The sequence below is a fragment of the Acomys russatus genome, chromosome 7 (assembly GCF_903995435.1).
Source record: "Acomys russatus chromosome 7, mAcoRus1.1, whole genome shotgun sequence".
NCBI classification, from domain to species: domain Eukaryota; kingdom Metazoa; phylum Chordata; class Mammalia; order Rodentia; family Muridae; genus Acomys; species Acomys russatus.
In genome coordinates, this window is record NC_067143.1 from 57294260 (window position 1) to 57316831 (window position 22572).

The following is a 22572-nucleotide window of genomic DNA, read 5'->3' on the forward strand; positions in this document are numbered from 1 at the left end:
TTAATCAAGAGAAGATGACATCAAGGCTTACACAGGGCTTTAGAATTCTCCCATGAGTCTGATGTTATCTCAACTCTGTTCTTTTTGATCATATGCAGCTTCCTTGAGAGCTCTTCTTCCCTGAGATGCACATATGTCCAATTCTATACCGTAAATCCTGATGACTGTAGAAATGAGGCTTCCTCCAATAATATTAAATCTTTTTCAATATTAACGGCCTTGATATTGGGTCTGTTTTAGAAGTGTTACTTAGGAATCATTTCCATTTAAATGTTTTGTCTGTTTCTCATATTTGTTTTCTTTTCTGCCCTTTTGTTATACAAAATGTGCCAAGTAAAACTCCATCATCTTCCATTGAGCAACAAGACCTCTCTCTTCAAAATCAATTTACGTGTCTTTCTTAGCATTACTGACTACTGAAGAGTGCTAGGGCAGGAAGGTAAGTGGAGCTGTGCCTTCAGCCACTCTCTACAGAACACAGAAAAGCTTGGACATATACAAATGCATATAATGGGTCTCAGTTTAACTGGAGGGAAAAAGCAGGATTTTTCAAAACTGCTGTGAACTCAATAGTCAAAATTATTCCGTGCATTTCGGGAAGGAGTGATGTTTTCCATTCAACACTCATAACAAGTGTAGATAGCATATGGAACCAAATGGAGCTCCTCATTTCGAGTACAATATAACCTTATATCATAACATGTGGAAGCTCTTCCAGCCTTCCTGAGTCTTGAATGCCCAACGAAAGTGGGCAGAAGAATGACCTGGGGAAACTGGACAATTGTCAGGGAGTTTATTCTTTTGAGCTTCTCAGGTTTGTCCTATGAGGTGCAGGCTCTACTATTCCTCCTGTTTTTGATCATTTACCTAGTCACCCTCATGGGCAATGTCCTCATCATCCTGGTCACTACAGCTGACTCTGCCCTGCAAAGTCCTATGTACTTCTTCCTCAGAAACTTATCCTTCCTGGAAATAGGCTTCAACTTGGTCATTGTGCCCAAGATGCTGGGTACTTTGATACTCCAAGACAAAACCATCTCCTTCCTTGGCTGTGCCACTCAGATGTATTTCTTCTTCTTCTTTGGGGCTGCTGAGTGCTGTCTCCTGGCCACAATGGCATATGACCGCTATGTGGCCATCTGTGATCCCTTGCGCTACCCGATAATCATGAGTCGCAGGTCCTGTGCCCAGCTGGCAGCTGCTTCCTGGTTCTCAGGTTTCCCAGTGGCCACTGTGCAAACCACATGGATTTTCAGTTTCCCTTTTTGTGGCCCCAACAGGGTGAATCACTTCTTCTGTGACAGCCCCCCTGTCATAGCCCTGGTCTGTGCTGACACTTCACTGTTTGAACTGGAGGCTCTGACAGCCACTGTCCTATTCATTCTCTTTCCTTTCTTGTTGATCCTGGGTTCCTATGTCCGCATCCTTTCCACCATCTTCAGGATGCCTTCGGCTGAAGGGAAACGGAAGGCCTTCTCCACTTGCTCCTCCCATCTTCTCGTTGTCTCCCTCTTCTACAGCACTGCCATCCTCACATACTTCCGGCCCCGCTCAAACACCTCCCCTGAGAACAAGAAGATGTTGTCACTCTCCTACACAGTTGTCACTCCCATGCTCAACCCGATCATCTACAGCTTAAGGAATAATGAGGTGAAGGCTGCGTTGAGGCGGATTGTTCGCAGAACCCTGGGCCCTCAGAAACTGTGACTTAGACAGAAACTGGCAAGGGCACAGTGTGAGGGCAAACCAGAGGACACTGAATTCTCCAAGTGGCTACTCTTTCGGGAGACACTATGCACCCACTGAAATTTTGGACTCTCCACTAGGATCCATTTGAGAAAGAAAGAACACAGATGCCTATGCTGAGACTGAGGTACTAGGTCCTCTGGGCTATTCCTCGTGACTTCAACGAGGATCCTCTTAAAGTCCACAATTTCCTACAGCCCACCACATTTTTTTTAATCCTGAAATTCTTTATCAAGTTCATTTTAAAACCTCTTTACTTCAATCAATTTGTGCTAAGACACTATCTACATATTTCAAGGGCGTCTTTATCAGTTAGTGAAAATAATTACACTAATAAAACAATGAAATGCTTTTCACACTTTCACTCCTTATTTTCAATTATTTTTTTATTTGCATCCAAAATTTGACTCTGAATACCACATCAGGACCAGGCTAGCCCATGAATACAAAATATTAAACAAAATAAAACTCTTGCCTAATGCAATATGTAGCCTAGTAAGAAAGAAAGGCAAAGACAAAAAAAAATACTTTTAACCTCCAGGGTGTGTGATGGTTGACAATTAAAGACCTCTGCCTCTGCTCCCAAAAATACAATGTGTCTCATCTACAGAAATATTTTTCCACATTTACATCTTCTAAATAGCATATGCTTTGCACAAATAATCACAAATTATCCACTGGCAGAACAAGCAATCTTTGGTAGGAAGGGTGCACAGGCTCTCCAGATAAGGAAAAGTAGAAAATTATGAAGACCTACTGTAAATAACCCATAGGTTATTTTGTTTTCTCAACTTTTTGTGCTTTTATTGTGATTGGATGAAATCATTTGTGCTTTCAAGACTGCTCACTTGAACAGAGCAGCCTCTCTTCAGGATTCTTTCCTGTGAGCACATAGAACTCTGGACTTTCAGCCAAGAGAGAAGACTGCTATACTGTCAGCATGCATGTGTGCAAATATTCCTAAAAATGCAATGAGCATGATCGGGTAAATAGAATTTATTGCAGAGGCATTTCCTTTCTATTGGTTTTATGATCTACACTACCTATTTCTGCCATAAGGAACTAGAACCACTTATTTCCTGGACAAAATGTTCTCCAGTACCATGGTAACAAGGGTTATATAATAACAAACAGCAGGAAAACACATTATTTATTAGAAAATATACATTACCTTTTAACAATAACATATACATATGAACATGTTTTGCACAGTGTATAAAATTTAGCAACAGATATATCAAAACCAATGCTACTTTATACATGTATCAGTACTAATTTTTTTTCTAGGGTTAGTGGAACAATAAGGACTAGACTGTACTAGTGTTCAGGGCAACCCATATTTAATATGGTGCTTGGTGATCAATTCTGGGCTTGATGCCAAGCCCAAAGATAATACAGTTCATTATCAGTGGATTACTCTTTAGGAAAAGGTCAAATTGTAATCTAACCTCAAGTCACAAAGGATAAAAGTTGGGCTGGCTACAAATTTAGGACTGTGTGCAAGGCATCAAAATTCTAGATACGTGGCCCAAGAAGGGGCACTACAATCAAGACTGGCCACCAAGTGCAGCAAATATTTTTGTGAACCCTTTAAATCCCTCTCTATCTCTGCATTTAGGACTTGGCCTAAGTCTTCTCAACAGAGTAATTCTGTGAAGAAAATAGGATTAGGAAGCATCTGAGAAATCGACAATTTTATAAAATAGTGTGGAGAAATAACCCCTGCCTGTGTCATGGGATGAAACGGACTGCCACTGGCACAAAAGCCCTTGCATACACTGCTTTAAAGAATCATGTTCTAAAGTTCTATCCACCAGGCCTTGAACTTCATATTTTTATTATAATTTCTTTGCATTACATCTCGATTGTAATCCCCTTGCTCTTATCTTCCCCCACTGGCTGATCACAGTCTATCAGGTCTAATCTGGATAACCTGAATTCCCTTCCTCTGTGTTCCCACAGGGCCTCTCTGCCAAGAGAGAGTGATCTAATCACAGGCACCAGAGTTCATGTCAAAGGCAGGTCCCCCACCATCCCCTCCGTGTCTCCATGTGGAGAATGAGCTGTCCATCCGCTACATCGGAACAGGGGGTCTAGGTTCTCTGCTTGCAATGTCCTTGGTTGGTGCATCAGTTTGTGCAGGCCCCCCTGGGTCCAAATTTGCCAGACTTAAACTTCAAAATTTTTGACCATTTAAAAATTGGCTGGCTGGAGAGATGGCCCAACAGGCAAAGCGTGCTTTCTATTCTTGCAGAGGATCCATTCTCATCATCCACATTGTAGCCTAAAAGTCCTATAGCTCCAGTTCCATGGGATCTGGCACTGTCTTCTGGGCTCCAAAGGCTTCTGTAAGTATGCTGTACATGTAAGTCCACACAGGCACACAAGTGTGCTTATGTACACACTCACAGGGGCTCATACACAGAATCTTTTTAAAGTCTTGAACGATAGTGAATGAAACTTGAACATAAGAACATGTCCCTTGTATAAAATAAAAAGCAGCTAATACAGCAAAATTCATTCAATATAACCACTATCAAAGTTCAATATGGTTGATAGTGATGAGATATGATAGATATTGATTTACATTCAGAATTTTAGATGCACCAAGGTAGGAAAGATGTTCCCTTCAAGGTTGCCAAAGACAAATAGCCAAAACACTATGAATTTAACATTTATATAATTCCTGATTATTTCGTGGTTCTTCTTGCTGTGGGTAGTTTATTGTATATATATGTAATGATATAAATGCATATGTAAAAAATAAAAAATTAATAAAAATGACATCATAAAAAAGTAAATAATGAACGTAGTTGCATTATATATCCAAAAAGTTCAATATGGACAGAGAATCACATAAGCTAACTCTAGATCTTCCCCTCTTCCTTCTCTCTTCCAACTACATCCCCACAGTCTCATTTCCAGTTGTATAGCAGAGACCATTTCTGCAGCCTCCCCTTTGCTCTGCCCCCATCTCCAGTATGTCACACACATATCTTTCCCGAACTCATCCCAATACCACCCCAGCCCCTGATCCCAGCAGGCATTTCCTGGGACGCCAATGGCCACTCCAAACAGAAAATAAGTAGGCTAACTGACGATCTTCACCTCCTACTTCTTTCCCCAAATAGAGACCCCAAGTTTCAGCCCCAGCTCTGTGGCAAACCACCTTGTGCCAATCTAATGTCCCCATTATCCAATGGATCACACAGGTCTTCTCCTTCAAACTCCGGTCTCCCTACTCATCATCTTATCCCAGCTTCCAACTCCAGGAGGCATTCCCTAAGAACCTCTCATCCAAGCTGGCCCGTGACCCAAGTATATCATCAAAGCAGGTAGGCAAGTTCCGGATCTTGACTCTCCCTCCTCTTCTCCATATCCAATCCCACAGTCTCATCCCCAGCTCCTACTGCCTTTTGTGGCCTATCTCCACTCTCTCCTCCCATTCCTAGAGGACTAAGCAGACCCTCATAGAACACCCTGCTTTCCTCCCTTCTATAGACCTACTAATGACCCCCTCCTAGCCCATCCTCATTCTAAGAGTCTGACGCTAATACCTAGAAAACACATTTTACCTGGAACCCACAGTGACCACACCTAGATTAATCCTGAGATTCACTGGAAATAAGAACAGTTCTACCATTTTGAACCACAATTTGAAGCAAACATTATTAAATACTGACATAGGCTCTGGTAGATACATATTGTCCTGAATGTTATTGGATGTGTTTTTTTTTCCTTTTTTATTATTAATTTATTCAAATTACATCTCAGTTGTTAGCCCATCCCTTTTATTCTCCTATTCCTCCCGTCCCTCCCACTCCCCCCCATTCCCCTCCCCTATGTCTGTGACTGAGGGAGACCTCCTCCCCCTGTATATGCTCATAGGGTATCAAGTCTCTTCTTGATGACCTATTATCCTTCCTCTGAGTGCCACCAGGTGTCCATCCAAGGGACATGGTCAAATATGGGGCACCAGAGTTTGTATGAAAGTTAGATCTCCTTCTCCACTTAACGGTGGAGAATGTCCTGTCCATCGGCTAGTCTGGGTAGGGGTTCGAAGTTCACTGCCTATATTTTCCTTGACTGGTGTCATAGTTTGAGGAGGACCCCAGGGCTCAGACCCGCCTGTAGTTTTCAGGACCCTCTGGATCCTTCTATTTCCTCATTCTCCCAGGCTTCTCACACCTAAAGTCTCAATAGGATGTCCTCCCCTCTGACCCACTTTCCTGGTAGGTAAAGTTTTCCATGGGGACGTACCCCTTGATGTGTTTTTATTCTATCATCCGGGCATCAGGGTTTGGGAAGATTGTGTTTCTAGGTGCTGATATCTGGTTTTGTTTTTGTTGGGTGGATGTTTTGTTCCTTAGTGTCTGTTACTCCCCTCTGGAGGGTATGGTGGCTCTGTGTTGCCAGGTAGGGATCTCTTCTGAGATACTGTTAGTGTAATACCCAAAATTAACCTTAAGCCCTAACTGTTCAAGGACCAGGGAATTTCATGCGTTCTGGGGACACAAAATATCCTGAGTGAATTTTAAGAAAATGAAAGTATAAGATATGAAAACAGATTTGACAATCAGGTAGAAGTGTGTGGTGTGTGTATGTGTGTGTGTGTGTGTGAGAGAGAGAGAGAGAGAGAGAGAGAGAGAGAGAGAGAGAGAGAGAGAGAGAGAGAGAGAGAGAGAACTATTGACACTAGGGATGCTTCTAATGAACTTGAGAGTTAATAGAAACAAGAACTCTAAGGAAAATGACTCAAGAGTTCATTACTGGGCTTCTCTGAAGCTGTTATTCTAAGACATCTCAGGGCTCAATTCAGGAACAGAGGAGCAATGATAAATGTACAGAGTAGTTCTCACCACTTTCACCACACGAGCTCGAGGACAGAAGGTCTCAGCCAGATTAGGGCTGTTTGCAAATGTCTTTGAATATCGTAAACTAGGGAAAAGATGTATCTTTCCTGTGGGATTTGTTGAGCAGATATCACACAGCAGGAGGAAAGTGTGTTTTATAAATAGGATACAAAAGCCAAATAAAGAGCTCTGAGGAAATCCTCATCAACAGAACAGATCATGGAGAAGACAGAATGTGAGAATTTGAAGACAAGGTAGAAATACTGGAAAAATAAGAACATGAAAAAACTAAATGAATGTATATGAACAGCACATTTGAGATTGATAAGATGGTATGAAAATAAATCTATAAATCATGGATATAGAAGAGGAAGAAGAGGAAGAGGGAGAAGAAGGAGAAAGAGGAAGAAGAACAAGAAGAAAAAGAAAAACAAGAAGAAGACGAGGAAGAAGAAGAAGAAGAAGCAGAAGAAGAAGAAGAAGAAGAAGAAGAAGAAGAAGAAGAAGAAGAAGAAGAAGAAGAAGAAGAAGAAGAAGAAGAATTTCAAGCTAAAGACATAGAAAACATTTTCCATAAAATCATGGAAATTCCCAAATGGAGGGAAAGAGATGACCATCCAGATACAGGAGGCATTTACAATTAAGAAGACCAGGCCAGAAAAAGACATGCCTAATTATATTATTGTTAAGTAACCAAATACCCAGAATGAACTATATTGAAAGATGCAATAATTGAAGGAGAGTGGAAAACATTCTATGATAAAAAACAGAATGAAGGAATTTACTACCCCTAAGACAGCTCTTTAAAATATGCTTGAAAAAATTATTCAGGCTAAAGAGAAAGATAAACACAACCATGAGTCTATACTAGGTAAACAAATGAAGAATAGAAAAATGCCAAATACTACAAATCAACAAAATAATAGAAATCATTAATGCACCTCAGTAATCATTTGAAATAACAATGACCTCAATTGCTTGATCAAATGACATAGCCTAGACAGTGTGGTGGTGCATGCCTTTAATTCCAGAACTTCAGAGGGACAGGAAAGGTGATCTCTGTGAGTCTGAGGCCTTCTTTATCCACATATTAAGTTCCAGGACAGACAAGGATACCCAGTGGGACCCTTGCATTAAAATAACTAAATAAAAAGGCACAAAGTATCAAATTAGATTAAAATAGGAACCTATAATGTCAGGTACAACCTTAGGGTGAAAGATGGTAAAAGGTCATCCAAACAAAGTAACTAGAGACAAACAATCATTATTGTCATCATACCTAAAAAAATAAAACTCCAACTAAAATTAGAAGATACAATGAAGGTCATTTCATAGCAATTAATGGAACAAACCATCAGTGGACATTAGAATATTAAATATACATACATAGCATGGGTAGCACATAATGTCATATAACAAACACTTCTAGTTGTAAAGCAGATTAACCCACAATGCAAGAATAGTGGGTAATTTCAATGCTTCATTATCATCTATGGACAGGTCACTTATGCTGACTTCCTGCATCCATCATGTTCCAGCACCAAGTGCTTCAGTTGCTGTTCCTCATGAGAATAGGACAGCTTCAAAGAAAGCTTCAGATCACAATTGGTCCAGCATTTCAGACTATCCCACACAAGACTTCTATTAAGCATGGAATTTCTCAACGTTTAGAAACTGGACCATAAACGCTATTCCGAGCGTGTTTAACCATTTCCCCGATTTTATTTGGGCCCCTACAAAGGTATTATTCATCCAAAATCAGCTGGAGAAACCTTAAGAGAACAATGCCCCCTTTCCCTTAAGGGGGATTGGGCAGGTTTTCGGTTGCTTTCTTGGGCTATAGGGGGTTATTTTCATTGGCAGTTGCTTATAAGTTACTATTGGTCTTATTCAGAAAGAAAATAAGGTTGAGATGTCAGGGATGTCTCTCTTTTCCTTTATCTTACATTCTTAGGTTTGGACATAGGGGTTTTAAGAAAGAGGGGGAAAAAGAAAAGAAAGAAGGGGGAATATTTAGAGATATATAAGGAAGACAGAACAACATACAGATTAGTGAATCTACTACTCAACTTAATGCCTTAATTGTTACTCACAAGGTTATTTTTAATTCATTGTTATAGAATTTTGTATATAGACACAAAGTAAGTTTAATTTTGATACGTTGCTGTAGATTTCAAATTTAAGATTATTCTTCACACACGTTGTATATATTTCCTTTCTAATATGAGGTATTGTACCCATAAAACTCAAGTAGAATAAAAAGTTTACTTCCAAATCTTTGAAAGTACTATTGCTGGCTATTTAAGATAAACAAGTCATACATGTTAATTGTTGCTTGGTCAAATCATGGTCAGTAAATTACTAGTCTATTTATATCACAAGAATATACTCCCTAGGTTTAACAGATAGATATGAGTCTATAAAAAGATAAGGTAAAATAGTTAGATAAGGTCTTCAAAACCTGAGAAACCTACAGAACGTGGCATTTAAAGATGTTATTTATTAATTTAAAGATTCATTGACAATAAGACAGGTTAACTCCTGGCAACACCCAGCCTACCTCAAAGAAGATGATGAGCATCCTTATGAAGACGGCTTCAAATGTGGCAAACCAGCCACTGGCAAATGATCCTCATTTTGGCCACTGAAAGAATTCTGTCTAAAAATGGGCAAGCTTGGATACAGGCAGAGTTGATGGCCAACCTCTGCCAAGACAGGGTAAGCAAGTCCTCAATAGTTCCTGCCTCACAGATATGTCTGTCAGATATACGGGGCCAGAAGGCTGAAGATGATGCTCCAATGCTATAGAAAGTTTTGGGTGACCGTTCAGGCAGGAAACTTTCTCTGTCATTTTTTTCATTTTGGAAGCTGCTAATCTACACTTCCTGTTTACTCAGCTAATTCATTTTATTCCTTCTGAAGTCTCTGATGGGGTTGAAGAACAGATAGTTTAGTTTTACAATTAAGTTTAGTTGCTTAGGAGTTAAGATGTTTTTCAGTCTAGATAGATGTTTTAAGTTGATAGAGATGAGATATGATATAATTTTAGACTCACCAAGACAGGAAAGATGTTTTCTTTAAGGTTGCCAAATACAAGTAGCCAAAATACTATGAATGTAACATTTATATAATTCCTGATTGTTTCATGATTCTTCTTGCTGTAGGTAGTTTATTATGTATGTGTGTGTGCGCATGTGTGTAATAAAATAAATGTATATGTAAAAAAATAGACAGGTCACTCTGAGTAAAAAAACAAAACAGCAAAGTTAAATGACATCATAGAGCAAAAGCATCCAACAGCTAGGTACAAAGCTCACCACCCAAACAGGTTGGGATAAGCATTCTTCCCTGCATCCCATGGAACTTTCTCCTACATAGATCATGCAAAATGTCATACAGCAAGTATTAAGTAATGTAGGTAATTTAAATAATTTATTGTTCTTTCCTGACCACAATGAAGTAAAGCTAGAACTAACAGCAAGAAAAAGTACAGAGCACAGATGCTCATAGAGATTAAATGACAAAAGGACTTCAAAGAATTTCCAGGATTTTATGAAAATGAACACAACATATCTCTATCTATGAGATAAAGTGACATCGTTATTAAAGAGGAAATTTATAAATAAAAGCAACTTCACTAAAATAATCAGAGATACCTCAAAAATGACTTACTTATATACTATAGGGACTTGGAAGCACAACACTAGGTACACAAAATCAATAGATAGAAATAATTAAAATCTGGGCTGAAATTTAAAAAGAGGAAAATTACAAAAACAATACAAATAACAAATAAGCAAAGAATTTATCATCATAAAAGATAAAGAAGACTGGAAAACTTTAGCTAAACTAATCAGAGACAATGAGAGAAGATACAAGTTATGAGATGTGAAAATTGAGACATCAAAGCAAATAGAAATGGAATGCAGAAAGTCACGAGGACATGCGCTGAATGTATATCCCATTAAGTTGTAATATTCCAAAGAAATGGATGACGTTCTAGATGCATGTGACTTACAAAATTAAACCAAGAGAAAATAATTTAAATAGCTGTAATGAAAAGTGAGATGAAAGCAGAGATAAAAAAGAAAAAGAAAAACAACTCTAGCTAAAATTGTCCAGACTCAGATGGATTTATTATTGAATTCTAACAGTAAAGATTTAACACCAATATTTTTCAAACTAATAAAGTAGTAAAGGAGAGGCTGATACTAAGCTTTCTCTACAAAGTCAGGACTCTCTTGATACCACAAATGGAAAATGACACAGACAAAAAAAGAAAAGCATGGCCCAATTCTTTTTTTTTAATTTATTTATTATTTTATTAATTTATTCTTGTACATCTCAATTTTATCCCATCCCTGTATCCTCCCATTCCTCCCCCCATTTTCCCATTATTCCCCTCCCCCTATGACTGTTCCTGAGGGGGATTACCTCCCCCTATATATTCCATAGGGTACTCAAGTCTCTTCTTGGCTACTTTGCTGTCCTTCCTCCTGAGTGCCACCAGGTCTCCCCCTCCAGGGGACATGGTCAAATGTGAGGCATCCAGAGTACGTGAGAAAGTCGTATAACACTCTCCACTCAACTGTGGAGAATATTCTGACCATTGGCTAGATCTGGGAAGGGGTTTCACTTACCAGGAAACTGGGACAGAGGGGAAGGCATCCTATTGGGACACTAAATGAGAGACGCATGGGAGAATAGCAAAATAAAAGGATACAGAGGGTCCTAGAAATCTACAAGTAGAACAATATGATAGGCAGATTTGGGCCCAGGGGTCCCGCTCAAACTAAGGCACCAGCCAAGGACAATACAGCATGGCCCAATTTCCTTGGTGAACATAGATGCAAAACTTCCCAATAAAACACTTACAACGCAAATTCAAGAACACACTAAAGATGATTCTTTGTGATCAACTGGGTTTCATCCCAGACATGCAGGGATAGATAACCATACACAAATCAGTACATATGTATCATCAAATAAGTGGATTCAAGAACAGAAATCACATGAGCATCACCATAGCTGCCAGAAAAGGCTGTTGAGAAGAATCTGATACTCCTTCATGATAAAAACCCTGAGGTGACCAGACACAGATGAAGTGCATCTTAGACCATAGTTTCCTCCTTTTCATTCACACCAACCGTAGCATCCAAAGTTATGCTTAACTCTTCTTTGTAATTGATTTGTGTTGGATTTTCAATCCCTCATTTGGACAACTTAAGGTTCTGCAAATGCTTAACAACTTGCCAGAATACTATCAAACACAGGATGTCTGCCAGAATTCAGACACTTAATCTCTTAGCCCTGATTAAAATGGAGGTGTATTGTGCTTTCACCACACTCAGACCTTATGCTAATCATGCTCAGCTAATGTTGTCTAGGACATACTATCTTCCTATTCTGCAGACAAACTTCATCAACCTAATACATGGAGTACATGGTAGAGCTAACCTTCAGACTGGTATTCATTCTTCTAGAAACCAAATGCTTAGAACTATGCACTGTTTCTCCAAAGGATCCATGTAAGACCCAGTGATGGAGCCTGTTAGCAAGATGGGCGTCATGACTGTGTGTTATTTTCCATCCTCCTTACAGCCTTTTGGGAGGCTTTTAAGAGGAAGCACAGCCCAGGATCCATTCACACTAATGATCCAGAAGTCTCCTGAGTCCTCTGAAACTGCTCCAGAGACAGCTTCTAACCCCTCCACCCCCTGCTTCCTTCACCTCATTTAAAAAGAGCTACTATAATACAGTATATTCTGAGGACAACAATAAAACTTTACATTCAGCAGGAGGGTGTGAGAGGAAGAGAGGACCCTCCTTCCTGCACTGTCTTGGTCTTAATTTCAAGCTGTGACTGAAGTCTCTGCCTTTATGGCAAGATGCCTGCTCTCCGCTTGGCTAGTGCTTTAGCCAATGCCACTCTAGGGCTGGCTGGTAAAGAAGAGAAGGCCTGAGGTGAGCTGAGGAAATGAGGCCAAGTGAGAGTGAATTGTCTTTACTTAGATTTGATTGTTAGGGTTTACTTATCTCCTGTCTTAGGTCTAGGCCAAGTTTCTTTTCCTGTATTACCTCTTTACCATATCAAATATTAATTACAATGTTCTGTTCCCAGTTCCCAGTGGGAAAAAGAAATCATGGTTCTCATCTTATGGAGCCATAAACAGACCTTCCATGTAGTCCAGGGTGTATGTGTGTGTGTGTGTGTGTGCGCGCGCGTGCGTGTTTATCTGTAAAGAAATAGACATTTTCCTGAAATCTCTGTAGAAGAAGCTAAATGAAATTTTAGAAAACTTGGCATTGAAAATGATACTTTAGCAGAAACTTCCTGAGTCCAGGGACAAATTTGCAGTCACCTGGGGGAACATTTTCCCTTCACATTTTGTCTGTTTTTTCAAAAGTCAATAATGGAGTTTGGGAGTATCACCTTGTAATGCCATTCCAGAGTTAGTGAGAGCCCTACCGTGTGCCAAATCATAGGCACATTAGTCTTGGGCTCACAGTCAGCCCTGTCTTGAATACTTTGGCTCAGGTCAAGTTCAAGAACATTCCAACTCCTAATAATGTACCACAGTTGATCATAGTTGCTGTGACTAAAGGTGATTGTGATGTGGTCCCTCTCTTTGATCAGATATAGGCACACAGAAAGACAAAAAATTTTAAATAGAATTTGTTAATACTTTTTGTGTCAGTAATTAGATAATGCTGCAGGCAAATTTGTGTATCTGAGAGTAGGTGTTTGTGAATGGGCATGTTTGTGTGCACCAGTCTATTGTGTTTGGGGTTTTAGAATGGAGAATGGGGAAAGTTATTGTGGGGAAAATTTCTAGGAGTAAATATCTGTGGGTAAATGTGATATTCTTATAAGTTGGGCCTTTGCCACATAGGCATTAACAATGGCTATTGTTCATTGTAAACTTGGCAGGCTTTAAAATATCAACATAGAAACACATCTCCATAGTGCTGTGACAAAGTTTCTAGAAAGGTTATCTGAGGGGAGAAAGCCCACCTGAACTTGTGCAGTGTTATTTTGTGGACTGGGATCCAGGACAAAATAAATAGGGAGAACAAGCTAAGCGCCATCATCTACCTCTCTCTGCTTCCTGACTGTGGATGTAATATGACACCCCCCCCCAAATCTGCTCCCACAACCTCTTCACCAGGATGCACTGAATCCTCAAACTGTGAGACCCTTCGTTTCATAAATTGAATTTTTTAGACTTTTTTTTTCACAGTGGCGAGTAACTAATAGAGTGGTGCATGGTTTGTATCAGCTGGTTTGGTTCAGAGAGTCTACACCCATGTGAGCAAGCAACCAAAGCACCAGTTAATTAAACACAAGTGCAGTGGAACCTTTCTCTTCATGCCATTGCAGCCACATGGTTCTTAAAGCCTGTTATGAGTTGAAACATTGTGTCACTTAGATTCACAGCTCCATACAGATGCTAATAGGCTGCTAGTAGATTTTGTGGGATGTGTTTTTGTCTTTCTTATGTTTTAAAGTGAAATGCATGCAGAAGTCCTCAAGCTGGACCAAAGTACTTTCTCCAACCTGAATGTGAAATGTTATCTTGCTGTTTTATTCCCCTCTAAGAGAATTTGATATCTTCTAATTCAGGAACCAACTCAAACAGGCATTAAAATATCTGGCCTTTTCTAGCTGTAAAAGTCAGAAGTATTTTTATATTACATTGCAATTGTTGGAGATATTTCTAAATATTTAAAGTTGTAATTGTTTGAAGTGAAGTTGTTTTAGACCCACCATCATACATAACAGATAATGTGCTTATAATGGTCATCATATTTATAACGCTGTTAATGAAGCCTATACGTTGCTGTTTGCATATCAGTCTTCTAAAATTATCCTGTTTATTGTATTTTAATATAACTAATTCCATTAGTTACTAACTACATTTAGTTTGTTACATACAAAGTTCATATACAAAATAAGCATACATTTATTTTGGTGTATTTTTAACCACTATTTTCAGACTCCTTTGCTAGAGAGGTAAAGGATTGGTAGAGTAACCCTTTCATAGAACCTTAACTATATACTTAAATTTCTCTTCTTTTTAGAGAGAACTATTATTATATTGAAAAACATGATTATTTTTTAAATTCTCTTCAGTCTCTCTAAGGATATTTGCAAGCCTTCTAATAACTCTGTTTAAGTGTATGATCAAAGTGTTTTGACCTGCTTAATTCATGATCATGGACACTAATGTACTACTCCATGGCTTCTAAAGGACATAGTAAAATGACATCATTTTCAAGGGAGGTTGGACAGTCTGTGGGAGGGGTAGGTGATAGATAATGGGAGGAAGTGAAAGACGATGACTTCTCAGTGCAGGAGTTAGTACTGTCTGATGGCATAAATGGAAGTTCCACTGTGCTGGTGATGTGTCCACTGTGTTGGGAGTCCATGCACAGCTGATGCTGGTGGAGGGAGCTACAGCAGGTGCTGTCGACAGGCCTGCCAAAGGCGGTCATCCAGACTTACCCTCGGAGGAGTCACTCTCCTTCAAGACAGGTTATTTTCTGTATTTAAGAAATGCGTTCGATAAGGTATTTGGCTCTTTATTGAGCCTCAAATTTTTGTGACTCTCCTTTCAGGGAAGAGACAACTAGTCCAATAATATATTTTAAAAACTCAACACAACCATAAGATGGGTGGGATGTTATGTGAGAAGCAAGAGCCACCAGGAGTCCATCCATAATACACTGGAACCTCGCATTACAGCGCTAGAGATGAAAGCAACCTGATTTGTCATTGTGTCATTAGAAGTCTGATGTGAGAAAAGACACGAGTCTTCCCATCTACCCCCCACTCGCCAGGTGACACCAACAACACATTTTCCATCTCATAAAGCGCTGTTGTATTTAATGAGTATAAGCATCAAAACCAACAAAAATGCCCCAAGTCCTGTAGAAGGAGAAACTTCTAAAGAACCAGTGAAGGGAAGTTTTGAAATGTTTCCCAGTGATTGGGGCTATCTGTAAGCCCTCCAAAATCTGAATAAAATAATTGTATTTCACACACACACACACACACACACACCTGTGCTCATTGATACTTCTTGCTGAAAAAGCAGATGAACTATGAGACAGACAAATGAGACACAGGTGACGGAGTTTCTTCTTCTGGGACTCTCTGGCGACCCGCACACCCAGAAGCTGCTCTTTGTCTTATTTCTGGGTGTCTATCTGGTCACTGTGCTTGGAAACCTGCTTCTCATGTTCCTCGTTCAGGCTGATTCTCGGCTTCACACACCCATGTATTTTTTCCTGTGCAACCTGTCTCTGGCTGACCTCTGCTTCTCGACCAACATTGTCCCTCAGGCTCTTGTCCACCTCCTTTCGAGGAGAAAGGCCATTTCATTCAGACGCTGTGCAGCTCAGCTCCTGCTCTTTCTTATTTTTGGGTGCACACAATGTGCCCTTTTGGCTGTGATGTCTTATGATCGGTATGTGGCTATCTGTAACCCTCTGCATTACCCTAGCATCATGACGTGGAGGGTGTGTATCCAGCTGGCCACAGCGTCATGGACTAGTGGCTTTGTAGTGTCTGTGGTGGACACCACTTTCACACTAAGCCTCCCCTATCGAGGAAGCAACAGTATTGCTCATTTCTTTTGTGAGGCTCCTGCCCTGTTGACCCTGGCTTCTACAGACACCCACACTTCCGAGATGGTCATCTTCCTCATGGGGGTTGTGATTCTCCTCCTACCTGTCTCCCTAATTCTGGTGTCCTATGGCCACATCATAGTGACTGTGGTCAAGATGAAGTCAGCTTCAGGGAGGCTCAAGGCATTTTCTTTTTTTTTTTTTTTTTTTTTAATTAATTTATTCTTGTTACATCTCAATGTTTATCCCATCCCTTGTATCCTCCCATTCCTCCCCCCCCCCCATTTTCCCATTATTCCCCTCCCCTATGACTGTTCCTGAGGGGGATTATGTCCCCCTATATATTCTCATAGGGTATCAAGTCTCTTCTTGGCTACTTGCTGTCCTTCCTCTGAGTGCCACCAGGTCTCCCCCTCCAGGGGACATGGTCAAATGTGAGGCACCAGAGTACGTGAGAAAGTCGTATCACACTCTCCACTCAACTGTGGAGAATATTCTGACCATTGGCTAGATCTGGGAAGGGGTTTAAAGTTTACCTCCTGTATTGTCCTTGGCTGGTGCCTTAGTTTGAGCGGGACCCCTGGGCCCAAATCTGCCTATCATATTGTTCTACTTGTAGATTTCTAGGACCCTCTGGATCCTATGAGAATATATAGGGGGACGTAATCCCCCTCAGGAACAGTCATAAGGGAGGGGAATAATTGGAAAATGGGGGGGGGAGGAATGGGAGGATACAAGGGATGGGATAAACATTGAGATGTAACAAGAATTAATTAATTAAAAAAAAAAAAAAAAAGAAATTGCAGTGTGCTGGTGATGTGTCCACTGTGTTGGGAGTCCATGCACAGCTGATGCTGGTGGAGGGAGCTACAGCAGGTGCTGTCAACAGGCCTGCCAAAGGTGGTCATCCAGATTTACCCTCGGAGGAGTCACTCTCCTTCAAGACAGGTTATTTTCTGTATTTAAGAAATGCGTTCGATAAGGTATTTGGCTCTTTATTGAGCCTCAAATTTTTGTGACTCTCCTTTCAGGGAAGAGACAACTAGTCCAATAATATATTTTAAAAACTCAACACAACCATAAGATGGGTGGGATGTTATGTGAGAAGCAAGAGTCACCAGGAGTCCATCCATAATACACTGGAACCTCGCATTACAGCGCTAGAGATGAAAGCAACCTGATTTGTCATTGTGTCATTAGAAGTCTGATGTGAGAAAAGACAGGAGTCTTCCATTTACTCCCCACTCGCCAGGTGACACCAACAACACATTTTCCATCTCATAAAGCACTCTTGTACTTAATGAGTATAAGCATCAAAACCAACAAAAATGCCCCAAGTCCTGTAGAAGGAGAAACTTCTAAAGAACCAGTGAAGGGAAGTTTTGAAATGTTTCCCAGTGATTGGGGCTATCTGTAAGCCCTCCAAAATCTGAATAAAATAATTGTATTTCACTCACATACACACACACACACACACCTGTGCTCATTGATACTTCTTGCTGAAAAAGCAGATGAACTATGAGACAGACAAATGAGACACAGGTGACGGAGTTTCTTCTTCTGGGACTCTCTGGCGACCCGCACACCCAGAAGCTGCTCTTTGTCTTATTTCTGGGTGTCTATCTGGTCACTGTGCTTGGAAACCTGCTTCTCATGTTCCTCGTTCAGGCTGATTCTCGGCTTCACACACCCATGTATTTTTTCCTGTGCAACCTGTCTCTGGCTGACCTCTGCTTCTCGACCAACATTGTCCCTCAGGCTCTTGTCCACCTCCTTTCGAGGAGAAAGGCCATTTCATTCAGACGCTGTGCAGCTCAGCTCCTGCTCTTTCTTATTTTTGGGTGCACACAATGTGCCCTTTTGGCTGTGATGTCTTATGATCGGTATGTGGCTATCTGTAACCCTCTGCATTACCCTAGCATCATGACGTGGAGGGTGTGTATCCAGCTGGCCACAGCGTCATGGACTAGTGGCTTTGTAGTGTCTGTGGTGGACACCACTTTCACACTAAGCCTCCCCTATCGAGGAAGCAACAGTATTGCTCATTTCTTTTGTGAGGCTCCTGCCCTGTTGACCCTGGCTTCTACAGACACCCACACTTCCGAGATGGTCATCTTCCTCATGGGGGTTGTGATTCTCCTCCTACCTGTCTCCCTAATTCTGGTGTCCTATGGCCACATCATAGTGACTGTGGTCAAGATGAAGTCAGCTTCAGGGAGGCTCAAGGCATTTTCTACCTGTGGTTCCCACCTCATTGTCGTCATCCTTTTTTATGGGTCAGCAATTATCACTTACATGACCCCGAAGTCTTCCAAAGAACAGGAGAAGGTTGGTCTGTTTTCTATGCGGTGGTGACACCTATGCTCAATCCCCTCATCTACAGCCTGAGGAACAAAGATGTAAAGGGAGCTCTGTGGAAAGTAGCCACGAAGAACTTTCCACGCAGGGTTAGAGTCACCCACTGACTCAGATCCTCCTGACTTCCTGCATATGACAGATGCTAGAGAGTGTTCCATATGAATGTAAGCTATGGAGAAATGTTCATCAATGGGCCTTGTCCATGGACACACACTTTAACCTTTATCTCATGCTTTCTTTGTGGAGGGAGAGGGATAATAATAGATGGAGTGAAAGAGGGGAAGATGCATTTCCTTCTGATTAATCTCTGACCGTGAAGAGATTATGAGCTTCTGCCTTTTCTTTTTTTGTCATAAACAATGTGCCCTCCTGGCAGTGATGCTCTATGGCTGGTATGTGGCAAGCTTTAACCCAAACATCAGGACCCAGAGGTATTTGCTAAGAATTACAAAATCCCCTAAGACAAAAACCTATGGCATATGTTATTGTCTATCCCGGATCCTAATCTAAGTTTTCTTCTGTTATTTCTGCATTTCCTTACTTTATAAAATAAAATCTTAAATATATTTAACATTTACATAGGAAGTAGACACGTTTTATGGATATGACAGAGGTCCTAAGAGAGAAATAAATAAATCCGCCTTTTAAAAACTTATGAAAGCACAAGCAGTAGAAGGAAATGAATGAAACTGTTTAAGTCCTGAAAATAGAAGTAGAATCAACAAAGAAAGCCCAAAATGTGGAAAATCAGGGAATGATAAATTTAGAAATCCAAACAATATCCTCAGACCAAGCCTCACTGATGGAATACAAGAGATGAGAGACAGAATCTCAGTCATTGAAGACACAACAGAATAAATGGATACCTCTGTCAAAGAAAATGTTAAATCTAAAAAAGGATAAAAAGAAAGAAAAAGATCAGGAAATCTGGTACACAACGGAAAGACCAAATGTAAGAATAGTAGGAATAGAGAAAGTAAAAGAAACCCAAGTCAAAGACACAAAAAATATTTTTAATAAAATCATAGAAGACAATTTCCCTAACCTAAGGAAGGCGGTGCCTATCAAGATGCATAAAGCATACAGAATATCAAATAATTGGACCAGAAAAGGAATTCCCACAGTACATTGTAATCAAAACAGTAAACACAGAAACAATGAAGAAACATTTTAAAACTTCAAGGGAAAAAGACCATGTAACATAAAAGTGCACCTACGAGAATAACGTCTGACTTCTTAATGGAGACCCTAAAAGTCAGAAGGGCCTAGGCATGCAGTCTACAGAATCTATGAGAGCAAAGATGCCAGTCCAGACTACTATACCCAGGAAACTTTCAATCAAGATATATAACGAAAATAAGACATTCCATGATAGAAACAAAATTTAAGTAGTATTTATCCAGCCCTGTGGAAGGCACTAGAAGGAAAACTTTAATCCAATCACAGAAATGGTTAACCATACCCCCAAATAACAGGAATCAACAAACATGTCTTATTGATATCTCTTAAATCAATGGTCTCAATTTGCCAATAAAAAGATGCAGACTAAAAATATACAATTTTTCACAAGCATTAAACAGTCATAAAATCATAAAAGTATAAGGTGTACGTGATGCACAAAACAATTAAGACTGCTTCTCTGCTCTTTGTATAAGCAGACAAAAAAGCTTCTGTAAATCTTCATTCATGCCGTATGAAGAATGGCATCTAATAATAATTCATAGGGATTCTGTAGCCAACAAGAAGCATTGTCTATGCCTACACATTATGTCTTAGCCAGTCTCAGAGCTATTCCAATATAGTGGGATTAGTAATATAAGTTACCTGGTTGTTCTGCCATTTAATTTCTTTGTATCCCAATTGTATCCCCTACCTCATCCCCTGCAAATGCCCCCTCCCTCATTTCCTCTCTCTCCATCTCTCCGTTCCCTAGTCCTCAGAAAGGGGAGCCCTCCTCCCCTAACATCTGACCTCAGCCTATCAAATCTCATCTGTACTATCTGTAACCTCTTCCTCTGTAGCCAGGCAAGGCTGTGCTTCTAGGGGGAAGTGATCAAAGTTCAGTGGCCAGAGTCCATGTTTGGAGTAGTCCATACTCTCCACATTGTGGGACCCACTAGGAAACTGTGCTATTACATCTGAGCAGCAGTCTAGGTCCACACCATACATGGTCCTTGGTTGATGTATCAGTCTCGGTATTGTAGTATATTTATCTGGTATTATGTGATTAGTATCTGCTAATGAGTGTGTATGTACCATGTGTGTCTTTCTGGGGCTGGGTTACCTCACTCAGGATGATCTTTTCTAGTTCTATCCATTTGCCTGCAAATTTCAATATTTCCTTGTTTTTAATAACTGAATAGTATTCCATTGTGTAAAAATTTTCAGAACAAAAAGAGTGGACAATGACATTGGATTAGACTTGACAGAATTCATTCCTCTCAGCATGTGGGGCACTGACATCCTGCATCCTTCATGTCTCACCACCAAGTGCTTCAGTTGCTGTTCCTCATCAGAACAAGACAGCTCCCAGCACACCTTCGAAGAAAGCTTCCAATCCCCATTGATCCAGAAGTTCAGACTGTCTCACACAGGATTCTAATTAAGCCTGGAATTTCTCAACATTTAGAACCTGGACCATAAATGTTATTCCTAGTTTGTTTAACCATTTTCCAAATTTTATTTGGGCTCCTACAAAGATATTGTTTGCCCCAAAGCAGCATCTCTTAAGAAACCTTAAGAGAATGATGTCCCATTTCCTTTAAAGGGGGGTCAGGTAGTTTTTGGTTGCTTTCTTGGTCTATAGAGGGTTATTTTCTATGGGAGTTGGTTATAAGTTATTATTGGTCTTATTTAGAGAGCAAGCAAGGTTGAACTCAGAGATGTCTCTCTTTTTCTTTATCTTCCATTCTTAGGTTTGGAGATAAGGGTTGAAAAGAAAGAAGGGGGAATATAGAAATACATAGAGAAGTTAGAACAAAAAGTAGATTAATAAATCTACTACTCAATTTAATGCCTTAATTGTTACTCACAAGGTTATTTTTAATTCACTGGTATAGAATTTTGTATATAGATGCAAAATAAGTTTAATTTTAGATACAGTGGTATAGAATGAAAATGTAAGATTATTCTTCACACACATTGTATATATTTCTACTCTAATATGAGGCATTGTACCCATACAACTCAAGTAGAACACATTGAAAGTGCTATTGCAGGCTTTTTAGGATAAATAAGCTATACAAGTTAATTGTTAGATGATCAAATAATGGTCATATTAATTACTAGTCTATTTTTATCACAGGAATATACATCCTAAGTGTAACAGATTGATATGATTCTGTAGAAAGATGAGATAAAATAGTTAGATTAGGTCTTCAAAAACCTCAGAGACATACAGAATATAGAATTTAAAATGTTTTTGTTATTTTAAAGATTCATTGACAATGAGACAGGTTAACACATAGCAACATCCAGCCTACCTCAAAGAGGATGTTGAGCATCAAAGAACTTTCTTATGGAGATGGCTTCAAATATGGCAAACAAACCATAGGGAAAAATGGCCTTGTTTCTACCACAGACAGAATTCTTCCTAAAAAAGGGCAAGCTTGGATTCAGGCAGAGTTGACAGCCAAACTCTGCTACGACAGTGTAAGAAAGTCCTTAATAGTTCCTGCCTCACAGATATGTATGTCAGATATATTGGTCCATTAGGCTGAAGATGATGTTCCAATATTATATAGAGTCTTGGGTGGCTGCTCAGGTTAAAAAAAAACTGTCTCTGTCATCTTCTCATTTGGGAAGCTGCTATCCTATACCTCCTGTATACTAAGGTAATTAATTTTATTCCTTCTCAAGTCTCTGATGGGGTTGAAGGCCAGATAGTTTGTTTTATAATTAAGCTTAGTTGTTTAGGGGTTAAGATATTTTTAGGTCTAGGGAGATGTTTCAAGTTGATAATGAGAAGATATGATAGATATCGATT

The 22572-nt window shown here is 39.9% G+C and overlaps 3 protein-coding genes across 3 annotated transcripts; all 3 read left to right on the plus strand.

Annotated features, from left to right (window-relative positions):
• The first annotated feature begins 759 nt into the window (after window positions 1–759).
• On the plus strand, window positions 760–1707 carry LOC127192278 (olfactory receptor 10A4). Its single transcript, XM_051149604.1, has one exon. It carries the CDS (start codon window positions 760–762, stop codon window positions 1705–1707), a length of 948 nt encoding a protein of 315 aa, XP_051005561.1.
• A 13997-nt stretch (window positions 1708–15704) lies between these two features.
• LOC127192280 (olfactory receptor 2D2-like) lies at window positions 15705–16415 on the plus strand (the record flags this gene model as incomplete). The annotated part of the gene is made up of 1 exon (XM_051149605.1): window positions 15705–16415. A coding segment is annotated over exon 1 (711 nt), but the record flags the coding sequence as incomplete, so codon positions are not given.
• Window positions 16416–17744: 1329 nt separating this feature from the next.
• On the plus strand, window positions 17745–18694 carry LOC127192281 (olfactory receptor 2D2-like). Its single transcript, XM_051149606.1, is given in 2 exon segments — window positions 17745–18558; window positions 18561–18694. Coding segments are annotated over 2 exon segments (945 nt in total). The 5' UTR covers window positions 17745–17747.
• The last annotated feature ends 3878 nt before the right edge of the window (window positions 18695–22572 follow it).